Source organism: Aspergillus flavus, chromosome 1, assembly GCF_009017415.1.
Source record: "Aspergillus flavus chromosome 1, complete sequence".
In the NCBI taxonomy this organism is placed as follows: Eukaryota; Fungi; Ascomycota; class Eurotiomycetes; order Eurotiales; family Aspergillaceae; genus Aspergillus; species Aspergillus flavus.
Window position 1 is genome coordinate 6451334 of NC_092406.1, and position 14559 is coordinate 6465892.

Below are 14559 nucleotides of genomic sequence, written 5' to 3' on the forward strand. Positions count from 1 at the left end.
TGGTTTTCCCACTATAATAATCTTTCCTTTGGTTCCATGTCTTTCTCCACGACGAGGTGGTGACCCCTTACTACCACCGCTGCCATCTATCACCGTCCAGAACTTAGTAGGAAAAGGTCAAGCCACAGTGACTAAAATATCCCTACCGATTCCACCATCGCTCCACTACAATATAGTGTTTTAATTGGGCAAACCCCGCACTGCAGGTGGATGAGATCCACTTGGGAGGTCGTGAGGATTAATAATCAGGTTTCATTGTCATGGAAGGCGGAGAATTTATAAAAAAGCATCTACATGCATGCATGATCTCAAGAAACAGATGACAAAATGGCTTCCTTCAAACCCAGAAACATTCTTCTCTTCGGCGCCACTGGAAACATCGGCACATACATTTTGCAGGCCATTCTTACCGCACGGGACGAATTCGACCGGATCGCGATTTTCACGTCGCAGGCAACTGCGGCTTCCAAGAAAGATTACTTAGATGACCTGAAACGCACCAAGAATGTCGAAGTGCTCGTAGGGGACGTGCAGGACCAAGATGCCGTGAGAAAGGCTTATCATGGTACGTCATGCGTTACATTTACATTCGTCGCGGAAGCAAGAGATAACCGAGGGTCCTATATTGATATATGCTAGGCATTGATACCGTCATCTCTGCATTGGGCCGGGGCGCAATAGCTTCCCAAATCCCCCTCATCCGTCTTGCCGACGCCTCTCCTACTGTGAAATGGTTCCTGCCCTCTGAATATGGCACAGACATTAAGTATTCCCCTGCTTCGGCGCAGGAAAAGCCGCATCAGCAGAAGTTAAAGGTGCGGGCGTTCTTGGAGAATGAGAGCCCCAACGAAGGGGTGGTGTCAGACTTGGCGTATACATATGTCGTTACAGGCCCGTATTCCGACATGTATGTGCACTACGCAGGTAATCCTATCGCGGGTGGATGGGACGTGAAGGCCAAGAAAGCCACACTGCTGGGAGAGGACGGAAACGCGAAAGTGAGTTTGACTACGATGAAAGAGTAAGTCTCAGCTTGTAGCTTGGAAGCCCATGCAATGAAACTAAATGGCTTTGGATGCTCAGTGTTGGAACTCTCGTGTTGGCGACATTACGACACCCTTCCGTTGCTTTCAACCGCGCACTCAAGGTCAATTCGTTCACTACCACACCGGCCGAGGTTCATGCCGAGTTCGTGCGTCAGACAGGGGGTCAACCGTGGACCAATGTCCAGTACACCCCGCTGTCCCAGTTGCGTGAGGCAGAGTCCGAGGCCTGGCATGCGGGCAAGCCCGAAGCCACGGTATTGACACTCAGACGCATCTGGACCGAAGGAGGCACCTTATACGATCAACGAGACAACGCGTTAATCGGCGAGCCGCCAGTGCAGACACTGGAGGATGTGGTTGCCCAGGAAATCAGAAAATCGTCTTAACTTTATTCGTTTGCATCTGGCCTGAATATGATACTAAATATGTGATCGAGATGAATGCATAGTATTGACTCGTGTCGAACAGTTACAGAATAAGGTGTCCGAGGATTTCTGGTTCTATGTAGTCAGGTCTGGAAGGATATTGTGAACTATCCAGGTCTGGTCTGTCAGCTCTGAAAATATATATTGCTCGTTCCCACAAGTGAGCCTTGTGGCGTGAAATTTTGTCACGACTACGCAACCCCTAGATGAGAGGAATATCCAGAGCAGCTCGTAAAGACGATTTACCACACAAATACCAGTTATAATGAATCATGATCAAGTCATTTGATATCAGATCGTTCTTGGTCGTATCACGTGACTATACTGAAAGGGCTTTGTGATGGTCACACCCTATGCGATATGGCCAGAAAGATACAAAGACTACCCAGGTACCCAGGACCTAAGCCCAACTGCACCAAAGCTCAAAGGCTTGGATCTGTATGACGCTTCCTACCTCGAGTCTCTCCCTCATTCTTCTTTTTATTACCCCGCTATCGGGTCAGCCACTGGACCCACTTGCGTGCGTCATAAGCCAGATTTCCCGCCAACAAAACTTGAGAGATAAACAGAACCACCACCAACTAACCAACTCACTAACTCACCATGGCACCTCACGAAGGACTAGTGCACCCCAAGGAATATGACATCAAGGACAGCAATGTGGAGCTGATCGGATCCGATCTTGACCACCGCGTCAAGTATAATTCGGCAGCCACGGAGCCGGCCTGGAACAACGGTCAGATCGGACAGGAGGCCGGGCTGTGGATCTGGCGGATTGAGAACTTCGAAGTGGTGCCCTGGCCCAAGAACCGGGCCGGCGAGTTCTACGACGGGGACAGTTACATCGTGCTGCACTCCTACAAAGTCGGCGATGAAAAATTGGGCCACGATATCTTTTTCTGGCTCGGCAGCAAAACAACCCAAGACGAGGCGGGCACTGCGGCGTACAAGACCGTTGAGCTGGATGAATTCCTGCACGGAGCGGCGACCCAGCATCGTGAAATTCAGCAACAGCCATCGGAGGATTTCGTGTCCCTGTTCCGTCGCATCACCATCCGGTCCGGTGGTGTGGCTTCAGGATTTAACCACGTGGAGGAAGAGGAACCCAAGGAGGTGACGACTTTGCTTCGTGTTTTCAAGCACCCAGGCGCCGGCCGGATTGACTCGATCATTGTCTACGAGGTGGAACCTACTTGGCAGAGCCTCGACGACAAAGATGTCTTTGTCTTGGACAAGGGCGACAAGATCTGGGTTTGGCAGGGGAAGACCTGCAGCCCCATGGAAAAGGCCAAGGCCGCTCAAGTTGTTAACGACATGACGCTGGCGAAACACGTCGATGTGGAGGTTTTATCTCAACTGGAGTCGCGGTCAAAGATCTTCGTCGACCTGTTAGGCGGCAAGGAGGTGGACCAGCTGTCTTTCCAGGCTCCACGTCCTGTGTCATTCTCCAAGCGATCCCATGATGAGAGCGGCGCCTCGCGCCCATCCAAGTTATTCCGGCTGAGCGACGCCTCGGGGACGCCCTCATTCAATCTTGTCAAGGATGGTGGACCAGTTCGTCGGTCGGACCTGGACGGAAACGATGTATTCCTCTACGACGTTGGTAGTCGACTCTGGGTCTGGCAAGGATCGGGTGCCAGTGAACGCGAGAAGGCGTTGTGGCTGAAAGTCGCTCAGGCTTATGTTCGTCATCTGCAACAAGATCAGAATGACTCCGACGCATACCTGACCCCGATTTCGAAAGTTGTGGAAGGCTACGAAAGTCCAGCATTCCTGAAATGGATCGAGGTTTAGGAGATACATGCATAGATGCCCTTACAGAGAATACACCGAGGATAAAACCCCGATTTGTCAACAATATTGAGATTGGCGCAATCAATTATGTGCGCTTGATGACATTCTGGAAGGTTGAATCTCGGTAGCGAATGTGAGGATAAGACTTTTTGATCAAGAATAACGAAATAGAAATACCTTAATTATCAATGCTCAGTATGAAGGAAACTAGGCCAAAGTATCTCCGGGTTAAACATCAGATCATCTCGCATGCTAGAAGGAGACTGAGAGCAATATTTCCTCTTTTTGGAACACTGTAGCTTATAAATGGTGTCCGTTTTTAAGGGACTAGAAAGCCACAACTGGATAATCAATTGCTAGCACTAATGAACCTGTCACAAATAACATCCTCTTGTAGGTTGTCCGTTATTTTATTCAATACTAACAGTACATAGCTGTCAGGCTCATCTGGCAATTGGAAAGTAAACTACCCCCTAATTACAAATGCCTGGTATGGATGGAGACCGCCGGATCATTGATTTGGCCTCAATAACAGTCACTGGGGACTAAGATAAAACGCAGATTAGCATCATCTATAACGCATGCCTAACATAAACTGGTATCTCTATTCGTTATTGCACAGATGGCCTAACCGACCATCAAAAAGTCCTGGAAGGTTATGCTGCCGGAACAGATCACCTACCTGAGCAACGTTTGGAATCCATTCACGAGGTCTAACTCCTATGCATAGGCCTCAATCTCAGTCTAAAAGCGAGTATCTTTGGGAATTCGGTGAAATTCCTAGCGGCGTATTCACGCGAGGGCTCACAGAAGGTATCATCGAAGTTCACCTCCTCCAGAGCATCAAGGATGAGGCCTGCCCGAAAGAATGGGGCAAACAGATCTTGGAAGGACCTGTGGAATGAGAGCTACCAGTCTATCATTAGTCCTTCGATCTGCAGACTTGGGGCTGGCAGAGGTGTACCGGTGGCTTATGCTCGCTATCATTGGAAAATAAGAGTTGCCGGGCCGGGGCAACATTCTGATATTGACTCAAGAGGATGGACCGATCTATTATGCGTTGGCCAGTCGCGGGATCCTCATGGACTGTGATCTGGCGCCTTGCACCGCTCGTGAAGAATAGAGGGTGAAGCACAGTGGCAACGAAACTGTAGAAGGTAGACATGTCAGAAGTCCAGGGCTTCAAGTATTATTTAGATAGCTCGAATAGAAGTAGGGCCAACCATCCGTCTTGCTTCAGAAGGGACGTTAAGGATGCTGCTAATGGCTCAAGGTCATGGACGTCCATAATTCCCATGTTCATCGCAACCACGTCAAATCCGTCTTTCTGGAATGTGTTAGTTCGACTGTCATACTTCAGCTCGCCTATAGCGGAAGGTGTTTCAATTGCTAAAACAACAACGAACCAGAAGGTTATCACTGCTAGTAAATTGCGCCCAATGATCCTTGTTGGTCACATCAAGAAGTTCAAATGAGATCTTTCGCCCCTTGTCTAACCTTCCTTCCTCATACCAGAGAGTTGTTCGCGCCTTTGCATGCTCTAGCATGGCTCTTGCGCCGTCCGTTGCCACCACAGAGAATCCTTCTTCAGCAAGCCATCGCGCAACCAAGCCATTTCCCGTTGCGAGGTCCAAGGCTCGATTCCGCTTCTGTCCACTGATCATTCTTTTCAGGGCAGGCAATTCGAGGACTGAGAAGTAGTCGTTCCCGTCATCACCCATAGTCGAATCCCAGGATCTAGCGTGGTTCTCCCAGGCTGCCAAAGCCTGACCTTCTATGCCTGTTTGTTCCATGGTGTCGTCTTGCCTGAGCCAAGGGAGATAGCTGTATTTTAAAGCTCCTCCTGCACAACACCCAACAGGCCGGGTATTTAAATAACTACAATGTGAGTCATGGCCTCGTATTACATCGCTTGGCTTTTCTTGGCCGGTAGTGATGTATCGCATCTGAGAAACAAATTCTATCAATCCGTTCATGTCTTCGTGCATACTTTATCTGAGTCCCAGTGGTGTTTCGTAGAATCAGAAAGCTATCGTATCCTACATCCGACGACCGATTTCAATCGCTGTTTGTTCTCTCTCGTTTAAGTATTTGAGTATCACGTTCCACTTTAGCTAGGCTGTGGTCGGATTACGTGCCACATCCTAGGGCTGGATAGGGCTTGTTCCTGCGGACATTTAACTATCCCTGCCAAGAGCCATGAGATAAGATAGCAATATCGAGACCACCTCCCATATTTTTAGCAGAGACTGACGCTCTGCATGCCCTTAGATCCATCGAACCCTCAATCCCGCCTTCTGTGGAGGTATTTGGTCATTGTCGAAAATGCCTTGTATACATTCTTGTATCCCTTGCCCACAAAGGAATCCATTATCTCTGTTGTCGTGATGGGTGAGAAGAAGATAGCTCAGCCGTTCCTTGCTCACTGGCTGAGTGTCCGGCAGCGAGCTTGATCATCTCTAAGCCGAGTGGGTTCTTTTTCTGCGGGAAAATGCTGCTAGGCCTGAAGATCTGTCTGTGCTGCTAGCTCAGCTAGTGTTTCAAGTTTCTATTTCGAGCTAAAGAACCACATTCTTGGAAAACTCTCTAGATCCCCGCCAATGGTACTCTTTCTCTAACCTACACGAGAGATCGACACACCGTCGATGGAAAGCCCTAATTTGAGCCACCGAGCGATGACGTCATCGACCCGTCAAGACGAACAAGGTGGATGTAAACTTGATGCCACTGCCTAGATATAACTTATAGCTGGCTGCTTCGCATGTCCACTGTGCCGTAGCGAATGGTGAACTACTTCAAATAAACATTATGCCCTCAGACCTGTCACAGACCGATTTGCATCATCTTGACTACCTTCCTATGTCACAACCTGGAGCTTATTGGCCTACCTAAAACTTGGAAGTGAGAGCCACCAGGCCAAACCTACTACCTAATGGCGAGGGCCTAACTTCCCTGGTGCATCGATTTAAAGCTCCCTGGCTTTCCCAGCGTAGACTGGCGGTTTCCCTCCGCCAAACACAGCTATTTGATGTATCTTGGTCTAGTTTCTGCAAGCGAAGGTATCTACTCTCTATTGTCCGGTGGAAGGATCGGTTTTATTGGGATACGTGGGACTAGTTAGCTGATTGAGAGGAGTTAAAATGCTGTCGCGACGTCTTGGCATAGCCCGTTTATACGCACGGCGTAGTGCTCCCGCTACCACGAGCTTGAGATGGAATGCCGTTAGACCACCGGTCAGCTGTGCAACATGTATAGCAAAGCGGTCTCTGGCTGGTCAGGCGCATCTGAAGGAGAAACTGCCAAGTACTGAGAAGAGCCGGGAGCGATTCCGGGAGTTCTCACTGGCAGGCAAGGTTTTTGCTGTGACGGGCGGAGCACGGGGGCTGGGGTTGTCTATGGCCGAGGCCTTGGTCGAAGCGGGTGGACAAGGTGTGATCTCGCGATTGTCATTTCTTAGACTATGATTGACCTTTTCCAGTCTACTGCCTGGACAGACTACCTGAACCAGACGAGGAATTCCGCGCGGCCGAAGCACGCGCCAACCCGGACTTCGGGGGCTCACTACACTACCGCTGCATGGACGTGACGGACGATGCAAACACCGAAGCTGTCATCGCCGACATTGGAGCGCAGCAGAACCGTCTCGACGGCCTGATTGCAGCCGCGGGTATAAACCACGTCGCTAGCGCAATCGACCACCGACCCAAGAACGTTGACGACGTCATCCACATCAACTACACGGGCGTCTTTCGCAGTGCGGTTTCAGCCGCGAAGGTAATGCTAGACCGGAAATGCCACGGCTCGATTCTCCTCGTGGCAAGTATGAGCGGCATCGTTGCCAACAAGGGCATGGCGTCTGCTATCTATAATTCGTCAAAAGCGGCAGTCATCCAGTTGACGCGTAGTCTGGCCATGGAGTGGTCTGAAGCCAAAGAAGATGGCACAGGGGGAATCCGTGTAAACTGTCTTTGTCCCGGGCATATTGAAACACCGATGGCAAAGATGGTGATGGAGAAGGATCCAGATACACGGGCACTTTGGGAGTCCGAAAACATGATGAAAAGGTTAGCAAGGCCGGAGGAGTTTAGAGGCATCACTCTGTTACTTATGAGCGATGCTTCGAGCTTCATGACTGGCAGCACTGTGGTGGTTGATGGGGGTCATACGGCCTGGTAGGTCCTGGGCTGGTTTGGATAGACATATATACCCATTGCACGTCGTTGGTAGTTTACCGCGGTATAAGTAGATTCCCGAATCAATGACTGCCGGTTATATCTGCTCCCTCGCGCGCATGTTAGCCAAACCTTTTAAAAAGGGGAGGGGTAGTATCCTTTCTCCCTCTTGTCGCAGGTGGCTACCCCGAGAACTACATGTAGTATCCTGGTTTGTAAGAGTGATGGCGAGCGAAAAACGAAGATTTTGTAACCTACGTTATGGACGCCTGTGAAGCTCACAGAAACGATTGTAGCCGCCAGCAATCCGATCGTTCCATACATTTTGCGCTAGACGGCTGACGACAACACCTGCTCGTGCAGCAGTTCCTCCAGATCCTTAGCGCGATAAATAATGGAAGTACCGAAAATCTCACCCTTAGATGCTATCTTATTATGCAGATTACGAAGATATCCCAGGAGCAGGAGACAATGCCCTGGAGTAGGTAGATGTCCTGCTTACTATACTTCTCAGAGGTCGATGAGAAGAGGTCATAAATATCCACCATATAAGGCAGGAGCAAATGGGAAAAGCCATACCTGGTTAAGGTTGGTTAGGGAAACGTCACCCTGCATCCAGCGTCAGGTGTACCGGGTCATCAGGCGAGAAGCGTTCTTGGCTTTGTAGATCTTGACTCGGATACAGTCGATGTGCTTCTCAGGTGATGAACCATCAGCCACGTGGATGCCCCGCCCTAAACCAACTACTAATTCATGAAGGAACCCACTATCCCATTACCAAACATCAACCCATAAATGCATCATGGCGACCCCTTTGTCTTCTAGCACCGTAGGTCTTCCCTTTGCTGAATACACACATTCTGATCCATTATCAGTCGAGCGATTTCAACATGGATTGACCATTCTAGAAGCACCACGACTCACCAACGGACGCTGGGCCACCCACAACATTGCCTCCACCTGCCAACCCCAGCTCAGACCCAGAGGCCCAGAATTACAGTACCTTTGCCTTTCCATACGACCCCTCGTCACCGGGGGGGGTTCCTCCCCCGCGGAAACAAGGTGGGGGAGGAAACCTCTCTTTGGTCGTGTTCGGGCTCGTGATTGTTGGCATTGTGTTACTTTTCGCACTTTCGTGAATACTATGCTGATTTCCGGTCCATCGGGGTGATCGTGGGTGAAACTGGCTTTCTGATATCCGAATACAGTTGGATACTGTGTCCCTCAGATAATACCGTGAGAACTTGGGAAGGAGAATCGTGATATACTTCACATGTGACCGTTGCTAGCCTACCAGACCAAGGACAGTTTGTCAAAGTTTTTTGCTTGTTGTATTCAGAGAATCTTGGCTTTCTGCTAGGCCTTTGCACCTGGCTTGTCAAGGTTGATTCCCACACCAAGCTGGGGCCTTGTGAATGCATTCCTTGCCATTATTTCATAGGCATGAAGGAGTATGTCAATTTGACCAACTTGTTGTCGAGAACATCAGACGCAGTAGCAATGGACCTGAACCAACGTAGAATTGATCGACCCAATCGGCCACCAATGACGTCACTCTCGGACGATCTTCGGTGTGATTTTGGGAGTCTCGTGACACACCTGACCGCGTGTGGGGAACCTCCCCCACGGGGCTGCTGTGCCAGTAGTTCTCTTAGATTTCGTCTGTACCGATTTTGCAACGGGTCGTCGAGGTGGTGGACTACGATGCGAACCAGCACCTATTATCCTGTGTCACAAAAGCCATAATACAGAAGACCCCTTTCGTACCTCAATCCCGTCGCGATAGAGGTGAATGTGGGCACAGCATAGAAAGCCTTTCGCAAGAATGTCGTTATCTGACTTGGCCTGTCAATCATGTCGCAAGTAAGTGTTACTCCGTGTTCTCAAGACTAGGACAGAACGGGGCTCATGTGCTGATGACCAGGCGTAAGGTCAAATGGTACGTGAAAACTCGAGCCAAGGTTTTTCCAAGGGGCGTGTGAAGTAACAGCTGTCAGCGACCGGACATTGCCACGGTGTATGGTCTGTGAACAAACACGCCAGACATGCAATTATCCGCTGGGGTCAATGAAACCCGGGCCTAAAATCGGTATGGAACGACCACACGGTGCCATAAGCGGCGACAAGTGGGAGGCACATTGACAAGGTCTAGGGTCGTCGCAGAAGAAGAGAAAACGCCTTCGACAGAATGAGACAGCCCAGAGACGACAGATGAACTCGCATTTGAGGACGCCACCCGGTCCGGAAAATGGCCAGCGGGATAGTTTTTTCGACGCATTGAATGATCAGCTGGAGAAAGAAGAGTTGGTCCTCGCCGTCCCCGCCGATCTTACTGAGACAACTGGGATTGAGGCGCGGGGAAGCTCGCAACAGCGAACCTCTCAGTTGAATACGCTTGATCTCGCTTTCATTTTACATCCATCACACGAGGTCACGACTCCCTCCCAAAAGCAGAGCCCGAGCTCCCCGGGCGGTCAACAGACAGATCTTTGCCGTCAAGCCTGCACCGAGCTAGGTGTCTCGCAAGCTTCCATGAATAAAATGTAATGACCTCGGCTGCCTAAAGAGTTGTTGAAGTGGAACATAGACAAGCTAATGGCACCAACAGCATCCGAGTTTTCTTCGACAACATGGTCGCTATTGATATCTTTCATGAGCCTTCGTTTGCCGAAAAGCTTTCGAATATCCCTTCGTTTTGTCAATTGACTGCCCTGCTGGCGGCCATAGCTGGGTATGCCACACGCTTTGGGGCCCTAAGGACCAACGACGGAGCTAGCGACGCAGTTCAGCTCGCAGCAAAGAGTCACCGACAGCCTGCGTACTTCATTGACCTTGCGTTCAAGTACATAAATGAGGCGCTCGCGGAATGTGACGATGAGATGCCGCCACTTTGCGTCATACAGGCTCTCATTCTTGCCACGCATTGTCGACTGACCCAGGGGGTCCGCGGAAAGGCGTGGAGATCGCTGGGATTGTGTGTCAGTTTGATATACGAAACAAACCTGCATCTTCTTGATTCCAGGAAGGTTATCCAAACGGAGGATCCCCACCACTGGCAACAAGACGAAGAAAAACGTCGTGCTTTTTGGGCCATCTGGGAAATGGATGTTTTTGCCAGTACTATCCGGCGGACGCCCACGACCATTAACTGGAACCAAATGGAAATATGGCTTCCAGTTGATAACGCTCACTGGTTCTCGGGCCACCCGGCTTCAAGTTGCTTTATGGAGACGGACATAAACAAACGTTGGAAGGCCTTGCAGGACAGTGGTAATCAGTCCTCGAAAGCGTGGTTCCTCGTGATTAATTCTCTCATGAAGAATGCCCAGATCGCCTGTGACCCACTAGGAGTGCCTGCCATAAGTAATCAGGGCTATCACCAACAAATGCCAAATAGCCAGATTTCCACAGCAGACTCGGCAATGGAGGCGCGTCAAAAACTGGAGACATTGGCAAACGCCGTACGCTGCTTTACTTGGGCTTTACCCAGCCATCTCCAGTATCGTGATCAATATCTGGCCTTTGGGGCGCCAGTACAAGGGGAGTTAGAATCTCAGCGACGGCAGCACTGCTCTATCTACAATATCTTCGTTATGACTCAATTAACTCGCTTGATGATCTACAGATATGACGCATTCAGATCTCAAAATCGTCCAACTGAAACCAGTGGCCGTCATCCTTCCGGAGACTCGGCGGGTCGGAATACTTTTGGTCTGCTCGAGACAGAAAATGAAGCGCGTCGACAGTATTACGAGGCAGCAGATCGTATTCTAGGAATAGTGAATCGGAGTTGCGAGGATCATGTTCAGCATATTAATCCATTTCTACCTAGTACCATCTGGCTTGCCTCGGCGGTGCAACTGGTCCGCAAACACTTTGCTCGAGCACAGTCCAATCGAGATCTAGTAAAGTCGCGCTTCGACGTTCTTTATCTGACCTACAAGCGATGCGTTCAATTTTGGGATATTCAAACCGCTCTCCAGAAGAACCTGGAGTTGATCGAGGAGCAACTGGACGCCAGGAATAAGAAACTGGAGGTTCGAGCTTGTCCAACCTCGCACGAAGCGTCAAATCAGACATCGGAAGACACCGGTATGATCAACCAGTCTGCCTCGGACCAAGACGGTCACAACGTAGAGCGCGGCCTGAATTTTGACCGGACAGCCCGACAAGCCTCTCAATATATACCCGAAACACCCAGTGTCCCGCTCACCAGTTCAACCCCGATTGATGTCAGATTAGACATTACAGCCCAAAACCATGCGCAAAAACACCCGTACGTAGGAGATAGCTTGGCAATGCTGGACTATATGACTCCTCCACAACTGAGTAGAAACCAGGTTCCAGAGGAATACATGGTGCCCCCAAATTCTCATTTCCTTGATACAATATATCAGCTCGACCAGGCCTTGGATTGGCCCACTTTTGATTTTCCTGGTGGAATATATGATTTACTTTCAGGATGAACTACATTTCCGTGCACTCTTGCAATTGTTGGATGGATTTATCCTCCCACCATTCTTCCACAATTGGCCACTCCATCCCTCCTGAAAAAGCAGCAGGCCTGGCCAGCTTGTGATGCGGTATTGCAATCCTCTCCTTCTCCGACATCCATATATTGCTGTTGCTAGAGCCACAGCCCTCTGTAATCTACCTGGGTCCCCCATGGGACCTGGCCATAGCACAAATTTACCGTCGATGGATTTTCTGTAGACTCCGCTCCACGTAAGGCATGTAATGTCTTAAATACCGCCTAGGCGCGCATTGGAATGGAGATAGTCTATAGCAAAATACAGAGTGAGGTATCCCACTCCCAGCCAGCGAAGACAAAGGATGACCTATCTCTAGTTCGTATGCCAATGTCCCAAGACCAGAAGTACAGCGAGAAACCGGTCCCCTATAAAGTATGAAAAGCCCCTGCTTGCTCGTTCCTTTTCTGCTCTAAACAACACACCGAAGATAGTCCGTGCGGGATCGGGACAATTTCGCTCGAGTCCGTGAACCTCGTTCGACCACTACCAAACCGCTAAAAGCAAGATCACACCAGACCCCCTGGACTTTGTGTGGGGCAAGGCCGGGGTATTTAGAGAAAGGAAATATCACTTGAAGAGTCTCCATCTGGAACAACAATCTACCGCTAAGTAGTATTCTAATCTTTGCCCAAGACAAGTCGCGAAAATGACAGCCTCAAGTAATGAATCTCGCATTAACCTCAATCGCATTGCGCATGTCTTCTACACCCATAGAGAAATCGACAAAGCCCATCACTTCCTACTGGACTTCGGATTCCGGGAAGTCAAGCGCGTGGGCAATGATATCTATTACCGTGGCACCAGTTCAGAGCCATTTGTGTACTGTGCGCGACAAGGCGACCAAGATGGGTTTGGAGGCGCAGCCTTTGTCGTGGAATCCGAATCTGATCTTTTTGCTGCGACAAAGTTACCTGGGGCCACAGGCATCTACGACTTAGGAAATGCGCCAGGTGGTGGCCGCTGCGTCACTTTCCATGACCCCATCGACAAGTTTCCATTTCATCTTGTTTATGGACAAGAGGCCCATGCCGATGAGAAGGTGCTTCCACAACTTGATTACAATTTTGTCAGTTATTCTCATATATATATACATATAACTCACTCATCGGAAACCTTCTGACCTTCCCAGCCAACAGACAAACACCGGCCAGGGAACAAAACACAACGATTCAAAAAGGGTAAGCGACATAACCTAGTAACCTCATCCCTAGCAACCTTTACTGAACCTTTGAAAACCAAAAGGCCCTGCACCCGTGCACAAATTAGGTCATTTCGGAATGTGTGTCACCAATTTTGCGCAGGCGTTTAAATTCTATACTACACGATTCAACTTCAAGGCAAGCGATGTTAGTTGCTCCGCGGTTTGGCTCTTCACGAGGCTCGGCGTATACTGACCAAGAGCCTTTACCACATGGTTCAGCTGATCCACGATTCTACCGGAAGAGATATAACCACCTTTCTCCATCTGGACCGCGGTTCTGAGTTGGTCGATCACCATTGCTTTTTCTTTTTCGAGGGACCTAGGTCACACGTTCACCACTCATCATTTGAGACGCATGATTTCGACACCCAAGTGCTGGGTCACGACTGGCTCCGTAGCAAGGGGTATGAAAACTGCTGGGGCGTTGGACGTCATATCATGGGCAGTCAGATCTTCGATTATTGGTATGCCTCCTAATACCACTCTCTCAAAGGTCATTTCTAACACACATTTGACCAAAAAGGTTTGACACCTCTCGTTTCATCATCGAGCATTACGTGGATGGTGATTTGGTAAATGACGAACACCAAACGAATCGATCCCTTGCTACGCCGGATAATTTGCACGTTTGGGGTAGGCCTTTGGGCATGATGCAATATAGTTCCATTCTTCTAATGTGTCACTAGGTCCCGACCTTCCTCCTACCTTCCTGCAGTAGCAACAATTTTAGGTCCTTTTCCATCGTCTTAAGGAAGGTGAAGATTGGTACGTCGCTTAATATCTTGCCTCTACTACAGTAAAGGAGTAACATTCTCTTCGTGCATATTTATATGATATGTCTGTTAGACAGCCACGCTTAGACTTCGTTTGAGCCGTTTTCACCATCAATATTGAACGAGAAATTCTCGGGCAAATGACTCTAATTTGTAATCTACTATTGCAGTTAGATTATCGGAAGGCATTTTGTATGTTGCACTTTAATATAGGCCAACACTAGACAAAAGATCGGGATAGAAGCGCTAGCAGCATTAATCCATAAAAAAGCCATCTAGCCCATATAGGTTAGGGAATGTGTTACCGCAGAACTAAATTGGCTTGTTAGGGTACATCCGGATTGGCAAGAGATGGGAGCGTCGCAGTGCCTTTTTGCAGCCCGTGTTATTTAGAGCCCTCCCAGCGATAGTACAAATTTGCCTGTATTCGCACTAAGAAGATCCGGGCAACAGGCCTGGATACCTTCTGAGTATTATTCATGCTGAATCATTTTATGGCGAGTCTTAATCGCAATGGCTAACTTCCACTACCCCCGTCAAGCTGCAAGGATGGTGCCAGTCGTATTCCACGCCGCCAGTCTTGAGGTCTTGAGTTCACTTTCTCGTTTGACTGAAA

At 49.4% G+C, this 14559-nt stretch overlaps 6 protein-coding genes across 6 annotated transcripts; 5 read left to right on the top strand and 1 right to left on the bottom strand.

Moving 5' to 3' along the window:
- Window positions 1–248: 248 nt before the first annotated feature.
- Window positions 249–2033, top strand: F9C07_2280396 (isoflavone reductase family protein). Its single transcript, XM_041287814.2, has 3 exons — window positions 249–565; window positions 640–1021; window positions 1084–2033. Exons 1-3 carry the CDS (start codon window positions 328–330, stop codon window positions 1430–1432), a joined length of 969 nt encoding a protein of 322 aa, XP_041139776.1. The 5' UTR covers window positions 249–327; the 3' UTR covers window positions 1433–2033.
- Window positions 2034–2074: 41 nt separating this feature from the next.
- On the top strand, window positions 2075–3265 carry F9C07_11425 (putative actin-binding protein Fragmin; the record flags this gene model as incomplete). Its single annotated transcript, XM_041283828.1, has 1 exon — window positions 2075–3265. One exon carries the CDS (start codon window positions 2075–2077, stop codon window positions 3263–3265), a length of 1191 nt encoding a protein of 396 aa, XP_041139775.1.
- Window positions 3266–3978: 713 nt separating this feature from the next.
- F9C07_2229041 (S-adenosyl-L-methionine-dependent methyltransferase) lies at window positions 3979–5058 on the bottom strand (the record flags this gene model as incomplete). The annotated part of the gene is made up of 4 exons (XM_041287804.1): window positions 3979–4173; window positions 4230–4413; window positions 4489–4592; window positions 4672–5058. The coding sequence occupies 4 exons, from the start codon at window positions 5056–5058 to the stop codon at window positions 3979–3981; spliced, it is 870 nt and encodes a 289-aa protein (XP_041139774.1).
- Window positions 5059–6405: 1347 nt separating this feature from the next.
- Window positions 6406–7441, top strand: F9C07_11427 (putative short-chain dehydrogenase; the record flags this gene model as incomplete). Its single annotated transcript, XM_041287813.1, has 2 exons — window positions 6406–6694; window positions 6744–7441. 2 exons carry the CDS (start codon window positions 6406–6408, stop codon window positions 7439–7441), a joined length of 987 nt encoding a protein of 328 aa, XP_041139773.1.
- Window positions 7442–9504: 2063 nt separating this feature from the next.
- F9C07_2200480 (fungal-specific transcription factor domain-containing protein) lies at window positions 9505–11903 on the top strand (the record flags this gene model as incomplete). The annotated part of the gene is made up of 5 exons (XM_071509482.1): window positions 9505–9526; window positions 9590–9980; window positions 10046–10981; window positions 11063–11713; window positions 11771–11903. The coding sequence occupies 5 exons, from the start codon at window positions 9505–9507 to the stop codon at window positions 11901–11903; spliced, it is 2133 nt and encodes a 710-aa protein (XP_071366175.1).
- Window positions 11904–12230: 327 nt separating this feature from the next.
- Window positions 12231–14172, top strand: F9C07_1174531 (oxidoreductase). Its single transcript, XM_071507675.1, has 7 exons — window positions 12231–12341; window positions 12401–13035; window positions 13099–13147; window positions 13212–13315; window positions 13390–13634; window positions 13694–13803; window positions 13857–14172. The coding sequence occupies exons 2-7, from the start codon at window positions 12616–12618 to the stop codon at window positions 13886–13888; spliced, it is 960 nt and encodes a 319-aa protein (XP_071366176.1). The 5' UTR covers window positions 12231–12341; window positions 12401–12615; the 3' UTR covers window positions 13889–14172.
- The last annotated feature ends 387 nt before the right edge of the window (window positions 14173–14559 follow it).

Excerpts from the sequence above, each read along its gene's own strand:
- F9C07_2280396 (XM_041287814.2), top strand. The coding sequence starts at position 328 with ATGGCTTCCTTCAAACCCAGAAACATTCTTCTCTTCGGCGCCACTGGA. Across the intron at positions 566-639 it reads CGTGAGAAAGGCTTATCATG|GCATTGATACCGTCATCTCT; the intron begins GTACGTCATGCG and ends GATATATGCTAG. Across the intron at positions 1,022-1,083 it reads AGTTTGACTACGATGAAAGA|TGTTGGAACTCTCGTGTTGG; the intron begins GTAAGTCTCAGC and ends TTGGATGCTCAG.
- F9C07_1174531 (XM_071507675.1), top strand. The coding sequence starts at position 12,616 with ATGACAGCCTCAAGTAATGAATCTCGCATTAACCTCAATCGCATTGCG. Across the intron at positions 13,316-13,389 it reads TCAACTTCAAGGCAAGCGAT|CTGATCCACGATTCTACCGG; the intron begins GTTAGTTGCTCC and ends CACATGGTTCAG. Across the intron at positions 13,635-13,693 it reads AGTCAGATCTTCGATTATTG|GTTTGACACCTCTCGTTTCA; the intron begins GTATGCCTCCTA and ends TTGACCAAAAAG.